Source organism: Ostrea edulis, chromosome 5 (assembly GCF_947568905.1).
Source record: "Ostrea edulis chromosome 5, xbOstEdul1.1, whole genome shotgun sequence".
Taxonomy (NCBI): domain Eukaryota; kingdom Metazoa; phylum Mollusca; class Bivalvia; order Ostreida; family Ostreidae; genus Ostrea; species Ostrea edulis.
Window position 1 is genome coordinate 28871198 of NC_079168.1, and position 9091 is coordinate 28880288.

General features: G+C 35.6%; 1 protein-coding gene across 1 annotated transcript; it reads left to right on the forward strand.

Moving 5' to 3' along the window:
• Nucleotides 1-950: 950 nt before the first annotated feature.
• Nucleotides 951-2481, forward strand: LOC130054800 (sex peptide receptor-like). Its single transcript, XM_056165671.1, has one exon. The coding sequence runs from the start codon at nt 1104-1106 to the stop codon at nt 2340-2342; it is 1239 nt and encodes a 412-aa protein (XP_056021646.1). The 5' UTR covers nt 951-1103; the 3' UTR covers nt 2343-2481.
• Nucleotides 2482-9091: the final 6610 nt, after the last annotated feature.

Here is a 9091-nt window from a genome sequence, read left to right on the forward strand (position 1 = left end):
AAATAACTATAAAAGATGTACATCTACTAATATAAACAGAAAAAATGATATGTAAACCATGCAATAAGGAAAATGCGTCCACATTTGTTTTGTTTTTTTAACATTTTGGAGAATAACGCTAATTCAATAATTTTGCACATATCATTCTAAAACTTGATGAACATATTGAAAATGATATGTGTTTTAGTTATTGACATGTTTCCCGATAAATAAATACAATTCAAAAAATATTTTGTTGTTTTTATTTTAAAATAACAACAAATAACTGTTTCAAATGAATTTCATAAAAATCTACATAGGGGTACACGACTTCAGTAGTGTCTGTAATGAAAATTAATACGGAAATCCTTAACTGCTTTGCCTTTTTTCATTACTCTGAATGTTAATTTATTGATTAAAAAAAATGCTACCTAAACCCCAAAATTCCAGGACTAAGGACCCACCTTAAGTCGTCATTAAAAAGACGAAGAAAAAATAGAACTTGTTTAAATTCGCCAAAGCGTTTACTCTCATTTTTTGCTATTTCAGGGTAGTTTATCGAAAACGAAAGTATGTTTTTAATTAAATTTAGGATACTGACTAATGAAGAAAGATTCTATCATAGCTTACGGACTTCACCTCACATATGGAATAATATTAAAGGTGCAAACAGTAACTCTGGAGCACGAGTTTCGGAGTTTATTGGCAAAAATTGTTAATTTAGAAGTATAGATGCTACTATGTAAATAGTTTCGATTGGATGAAGATACTAGTATGTTGGTGTTTAAGAAGTCAGACAGGTCACCATGTCGAAGGACATAAGATAGAAGAGGTTGGTTGATTAGTAAGCGGCGGTTCATCTCAGATCAAAGTATAACAATGCTTCATGTTAATGGGGTTGAACTAATTCTGATTCAACCTTCCTCTTTCCTTCCCTGCTACTTTTAAAAATGACACAATATTAGATACGTACTTCCGGTGTCTTTAAAAGTACGGGTATAAACCATATATACATGTAGGGTTTGAGTGTTGACAGATCAGATTATCAACAGCTGATGTGTTATTAAAAAGCAACTCTTTGTTGAGTAAACAGATGTAATAGAAAAGACTATCAAATAAACGGGATGATAAACGAAACCAAACAAAATTCATCATTCAGCGGACTGAATAACACTGGAGACGAAACATATTACTACGGTTCTGACGGGGACGATGGGACCGGGAACTATTACCAACCTCTGGAATACTACTATTTTTACGCTAAAAAATACGAGTATGTTGAAGACTGGGAAATTCCGATACGAGGCTATGTAACATTTTTCGTAGCTCTTATTACTATACTAACAAACATGTTGCTGATCTCAGTTTTCATCTTCCGAAGTTCCCGTTCTCCTACCTCTGTTGTTCTGACGTCACTGGCGATTTCGGATTCCATCATATGTATGACACGGCTACCGGAGGCAATCTATTTCAATATGGCTAAAAACTACCAGAATCTCTACGTCACATATCGATGGTGCATAGCGAATCATGTATTGTATATTATTTACCAGATTTTTAGAATGACATCGAATTGGTGTACTGCTCTTCTTGGCACACAGCGTCTGCTGGCTGTAGCATTGCCTTTCAAATACAACAGAATATGCAGCAACCGGGCAACAATTATAGAAATTGCTGTGATTGTTACTGTTTCGTTCCTGCTTAATCTCTATAAAGCCTTTGGTATCTACATTGCCGAGCTTCCAATCTATACGAACTACTATCACAATGAATCGCTGCCGTCCAGTTGCGTTAGACATGTGTCACGTGGTTTAATCAATGCATTTGGTGATACTAAAACGTCAGACATGATATTCTATATATTTTATGGACTACTTAATAGCGTACTTCCAGTTGCCGTTCTCCTGTTCACTACCGTGATGTTGCTTTATCTTCTGTATACGCGACAGAAAATAGGACCTGCTGTAACGCAGAAAAAAGCACAATTAGAGAGAACCACCGTACTGCTTTGCATTATTCTGGTAATTTTTCTAATTGCTGAGATCCAGGACGGCGTAGCATATTTTATATATGCAGATGAGCTTTCTGGGGACGACATAAGAATAATCTTATCGAAGGAAACCGATATGAAATGGATCACTATTTCCTCTCTCTTGTCTTTATTGAGTTATGCGTGCAACTTCTGGATATTTTTCTTTATGAGTCAGCAGTTTCGCTCGGCGCTTCTGGATATGTTTCGGTCTGGACTCCGAAAAGCTAACATTTCTTTCGTTTTGGAAGCCTCTGAGGATCAAATAAATAGAACCTGCTGTAACGCAGGAAAAAACACAAATACAGAGACTCAACGCTCTGATTTGCATTAATCTGGTGATTTTTCTAATCGCTGAGATCCAGGACGGCATAGCATAATTTATATATGCAGACGAACTTTCTCGCGGCGTAAAAAGATGATATTCATCTAAGAAAGACGATATTAAATGGGACACTATTTCCTCTCTCTTGTCCTTATTGAGTTATGCGTGCAACTTCTGGATATTTTCTTCATGAGTCAGCAGTTTCGCTCGGCGCCTCTGGATATGTTTCTGTCTGGACTGCGGAAAGCCAACATCTATTTAGTTTTGGAAGCCTCTGAGGGACTCCGACGCTGAAAACACTAGTGTCATGAAAAGAAATGACAGAAATACCCTTGCCTAATTATTTCAAAAATATCTTTTACAACATTCATCACAGTGAATTGTACTTCTGCAATGATAGATATATAACCAAAAAGAGTGTCCTTGAAGTTACGATGTTGCTTACTACAATAACAGAATTAAACTTTATTTTACAATTTGTTCAAGAGAAAATGGATTACATGGTCATCCAAGCATACCCTCTAAGGAAAATGCCTTTTTAAACACGAATTTCTACCACGAGATCAACACACATGTAAACCAACATTGACGAGGTACTGACAAGCTAACCCTCTTGCACGTGTGTTTAGTTTTGTGGACTTTGTATTTGAAGCAGTTGATAAAATCCATGAACATCAAACTAACGTCTCCATATGAGTGAAATATTCTCGAGCGAGACGTTAAGCAAGATACAATCAATCAATCAAAATAAATACCAAGTATTTCAAATATTTTTCAAAGTACATCTATAGTAGTACAATGTATACCCTACCGTCTCACCTTTAAAAAATTTTGTCAGCAAAGACATGTAACCCTTGCCGTGTCGGAAACTACTATGACCCCACAGTGACCTGATTAGTGGCATATAAGTAAACGATCGCCTGTATATTTCTGAGCCGTCGTAGAATAATGTTTTTATTGGATGTTGCAGGAAAACCTTCGAGGTCGAAAAATGTTGTTTGAAACATAAAACCTCGGTTTTTGAATTCTCGACCTGCATACACAAAACCACGGATTTCTTAAATAATTTGATAGTATAAAAAATTGATAAGAGCACAATGTGCTATTTTTGAGATTAGAGCTCGCCTGTGTAGGAGGTGCCTTTATTGGAACTTTGAATGCTTACGTGGGACAGCATGGATCTTGCAGTCGGTGAGAAAGATGATAAGATGTATTAAAACCGACTGTCTTTAAATATTTAATGTAACAAATATAAAATACTATTGACGGAAATGTTTTACTAAAGTGGGAACATAAACACTGCCATATTTGCAAGTAATATGATAGGTAGGTGCAACAAAATAACGTGATATAATAAGAATTGCAAGTATTTAATTACTCCTTGAATACTTATCATTTACTTAGTGTATCAGTCAAATCGGGCGATGAAACTGCATAAGATAAACTTACAAAGCACATTCGCTTATGCGGTGGTGAATATTTGTCCCACTTCCGCGTGTAAACAATTTGTTTTTCGTCTTACTATGTACGAGAGTTCTCAAAAGGGAAATAACTCGGACGTATCTCGAAACCGGCGAATTATACAGTTCGTTCGAAACAAAACCTTGACACATTCCCTTAAACATTCATATAAACATGTAGTTTGCGGTGTAAATAAGTTTGTAGATTTAGTAGTTTTAGTGCTAGGTGTATTTTTTTGTTGTTGTTGTATTGGTATTCTCTGTTAATATTGACCATAGAATGTAAACCTTTCCGGGTTTTTCCTGTAGAAGGGACAGGTCTGTTTATTTGTGTCGTTGGTCATTTTAGTGCTATGTATAATTTTTGTATTTGACCTTGTATCCACGCATATCCATGCATACAGTATAATTCACCATTCGGTTAATCAACCAAAACATGTCTCCGTTGAATTTCGTTTTATTACTATTGTGACAGGATTCAGAAGTTGAGTGGCATTTCACTATCCAGTAGTGGACTATCGTCCAATTCAAACTATTACAATCAGCATACCAATACTCTTCTTAGTTACCTGATCCCACCTTTGATTTGCCCACTGGTCCGTGTTTGATAGGAATTATGAGATTCATCTTCCTTTTTCATATAATAAAAACCCTCTCTCTGAAACCATGTCTAGTTCCCTTCCTACGTTCTATACCCATATTTTCTGTCTACACGGAGTTGTACATCGTTAAACTGGAGAATAATGATAGTTTGCTAATACAATTTATCATTGGGTCAAATGCTGTCTGACGTGTTTCATGCCGATAGAGCGTTCTTGGCACACTAATTTTGACTACGGATAACTCCGTTTACCTGATCAGGATGTAGGGTTCACGGCGGGTGTGACCGGTCCACAGGGAATGCTTACTCCTCCTAGGCACCTGATCCCACCTCCGGTGTGTCCAGGGGTCCTTGTTTGCCCAACTATCTATTTTGTATTGCTTATAGGAGTTATGATATTGATCACTGTTCGTAATCTTCACCTTTATAGTAGTTATTATAAGATTGGTCACTGTTCGTTATCGTCACCTTTCATACAATGCAATATATCGATACTAACCAAACGTCGGGTTTGGAAAACTAGAAGGCCTTTACTTCAAGGATGAAATTTTTCGGAACATGATTGTAATGTTGATATATAACTGTTGCCATTTCTTTGTGTAATCTGAATTGTAACTGATGTGGACTGTCACCTGAAGGTCATACCATGTTTTTTTTTAAATATTAAATGGTGGAAAATTTTATAAAAATGTCTGAGGAGGAAACAATTTAAAATACCCCTTATTATAGTTATATATTTGCGCCCACTACATGTACTATTTCATTTAAATCATATTCCAATAATATACATGTATTCATTTATTCAAAGAATATTTTACTCTCTCTCTCTCTCTCTCTCTCTCTCTCTCTCTCTCTCTCTCTCTCTCTCTCCTACACAAAATGTATAATAATACTTACACTTATACTGTTGATCATAATGATACTCATAAATTCTTACAGTCTCGTTTAAAGTCAGCATTTCGCAAATTGTATGGTCGTTATAACGATCTAGTTTGCCAATACAACCTATGATTGGCTCAAATTCTGTCTGACGTGTTTCATACCGATTGTTTGGCCTTTCTTTACACACTGGATTTGACTACGGATAACTCCGTTTACCTGATCCAGATATACATGTAGGGTTCACGGTGGGACTAATCGGTCGAAAGGGGATGCTTACTCCTCCTAGGCACCTGATCCCACATTTGGTATACACAGGGGTCCGTCTTTGACCAACTTTCTATTTTGTAATGCTTATAGGAGATATGAGATTTATCACTGTTATTTTCACCTTTATATATGGCTTGAGTATATTCCTGTGCTGTATTACATGTATGTGTACAAAAAACAATAAAATTTTGAAATAAAAAAAAACATTGTCGATTTCTTTATACAGTGTATTAATGCCTGTTGACAAATCATTTTCCGTATTGCTTGTTTCTTGATTTGCTTTTCTTACTCACATAGAAACGGACGTATAAATAGTTCAGAATACTGTTGTATTGGTAGACATGTTAATCTTATATATCCAGAATTCAAGCGGTTGATAAGGTGTTGCAATAGCTGAAGTGAAACTCAGTACAACAGTCTGTTGAGCCTGTAGTTGAAATGAAAACAAACCTTGCATTTCATTGGTTTTGTACTGGATCAGTGCCCATTGCTAGGATGAATACACCGATTGACGGAATTCTCCTTGTTTTACACCAATCGACGGAATTATCCTTTTTTTGACGTTCGATTTTCAATTCCAGTATCGATATCCTTTAGATGATTGGTTGTTCACAAAGATATTGGCATATGCAGACATATTGATGTTTTAAATCCAGGGATAAATCACATATAAGACAAAGCAACTACATGTAGTAGAGATCCCTCAATCAGTAGGCAGGAACTTTACCATGTATCTACTGAGCTGTTGGGATCCCGCCAATGCTGACCAAACCCGCCAGACCTTTCTACGTTTTCATGATTAGAATGTATTCAAATGTAGATGTTTTTAATTTGCTATCGTCAGCGGATCCAAATTGATTACTTGTAATCTTATTTAGGGTTAGGAGACTTTCAGGATGAAGAATTTTAGAGATTGTGTACAACTTCTGAAGTGTTTAGAGAACTTGGATGGCTATTCTAACATAAAGTCAACACGAGATCTACATTAAGACCTGCGCTATTATCAAAACCTGGAACTGGATCAAGTCAATACAAGATCAAGACCAGTACTATTATCAAAACCTGGAACTGGATCAAGTCAATACAAGATAAGCACTATTATCAAAACCTGGAACCGGATCAAGTCAATACAAGACCAGTCCTATTATCAAAACCTGGAACCGGATCAAGTCACTACAAGATCTATATCAAGCCCAGCACTATTATCAAAGCCTGAAACCGGATAAAGTCAATACAAGATCAAAGCCAGTACTATTATTAAAACATGGAACCGGATAAAGTCAATACAAGATCAAAGCCAGTACTATTATTAAAACATGGAACCGGATAAAGTCAATACAAGATCAAAGCCAGTACTATTATCAAAGCCTGAAACCAGATCAAGTCAATACAAGACCAGCACTATTATCAAAACCTGGAACCGGATCAAGTCAATACAAGATCAAGACCAGTAATATTATCAAAACCTGGAACTGGATAAAGTCAATACAAGATCAAGACCTAGTACTATTATCAAAACCTGGAACCGGATCAAGTCAATACAACATCAGCACTATTACTAAAACCTGGAACCGGATCAAGTCAATACAAGGTAAGTCCTATTATCAAAACCTGGAACCGGATCAGGTCAACACAAGATCTACAAGATCGGCACTATTATCAAAACCTGGAACCGGATCAAATCAATACAACATAAGCACTATTATCAAAACCTGGAACCGGATCAAATCAATACAAGGCCAGTCCTATTACCAAAACCTGGAACCGGATCAGGTCAACACAAGATCTACAAGATCGGCACTATTATCAAAACCTGGAACCGGATCAAGTCAATACAAGATCAAGACCAGCACTATTATCAAAACCTGGAACCAGGATATCTGATTTGAATTAGATTGGATGAAATGGTGGGGTGTAATCATAATGGATTGTGTGTACTCTGCAAATAAATCATTTACTTAGAATAGTCCAATAGAAGTACGATTGTCGTATTCCTCGTAGTCAAAAATGGTCGTGCCAAAGGGGGATAATGAGAGATGAGGGGATTGTTTAAACATCTGTCTGTAGAATAAGGTGAGTAGTATTTAATTAAACACAGTTGTTATATTTAGATGATTGTATTCTTCTTATAACACTATACTCACTAGTACATTGTACTGTAAAGTTTAAAAGATAGTTTCTGTTGTGGCCTTCCATAAATTATATAAACATCACAAATATCCGGGGTATCACAGAATCTCAAAGAAAAGAATAAAACAACTTCCAGGGATCCTTTATACATATCATTTTCTTTAATAAAGTTAACATTTGAATCTTGTAAAAGAGTAACACACACATACACACTGTAGTTGTTTTAATCGGAGATGCAGAGTATCATGTTTATATTTTTCCACGTCCTGGGGTATTGATCGCATGACAATAGACAAATTATTGTTTTAAAAACTTCTTGAAATATCAGTCGGTACTCAATGCACACTTTTATATTTCACGATATGTTTTGATTCTTAGTTTTAAAAAAAGAAGCATCATAACGAATACCCGGCATTGTAGCATACCTGCACTTTTCCCTTGTACAGAATCCCCCTTGATAAACGGACCCGGATTAGATTTTCCGTAAGGAAAAATGGGTCCAGCAAAGAATTTTAAAACCTCTTAGTAAGAATCTTTCTCCTTTATAAGAATGCCCTTGTATAAAAATTCCCCACAAATGACAGCACGCACATCTTCCAATATGTTTGACTTTAGCACATTATTATTTATATTTCATTCAAGTTCGTTCCGTTTCATCGTTTTATTTATTTAATTAATATTTTCTTCACAAAGATTGGGTAGCAGACACAGTATATCCTAAGAATCCACGCTTTGTAGCTAATGGTCATTTGTCTGATTATCTATCATCTGAAAAACATAGCATAGCCCAAATCATGTGAATTAAAATATTTCCTCTTGAAACATTTGATCCCTATCATTTGATCATGCAACAATCAATGCATGCAAAAACTAAAAGGAAATTGGGTGGGTTTCATTTTCACACGATTTCAATTAAATCAGTGTGCAGAGTTTGGGGGAAAATGCAAAAACAAGGCTAGTTATATAGAAAATGATGAAAAATTAATAGATAGTATGTGTTTCAGCAATAGAAAAGCCTGTACAAAATGTTTTATCGATTTCTGTATCACACTCAGTAACCTACATGTACAGTGTATGTCATTAAATGTTTTATGGATTTCCGTATCACACTCAGTAACCTACAGTGTATGTCATTAGATGTTTTATGGATTTCCGTATCACACTCAGTAACCTACAGTGTATGTCATTAAATGTTTTATGGATTTCCGTATCACACTCAGTAACCTACATGTACAGTGTATGTCATTAAATATTTTATGGATTTCTGTATCACACTCAGTAACCTACAGTGTATGTCATTAAATATTTTATGGATTTCTGTATCACACTCAGTAACCTACATGTACAGTGTATGTCATTAAATGTTTTATGGATTTCTGTATCACACTCAGTAACCTACAGTGTATGTCATTAAATAT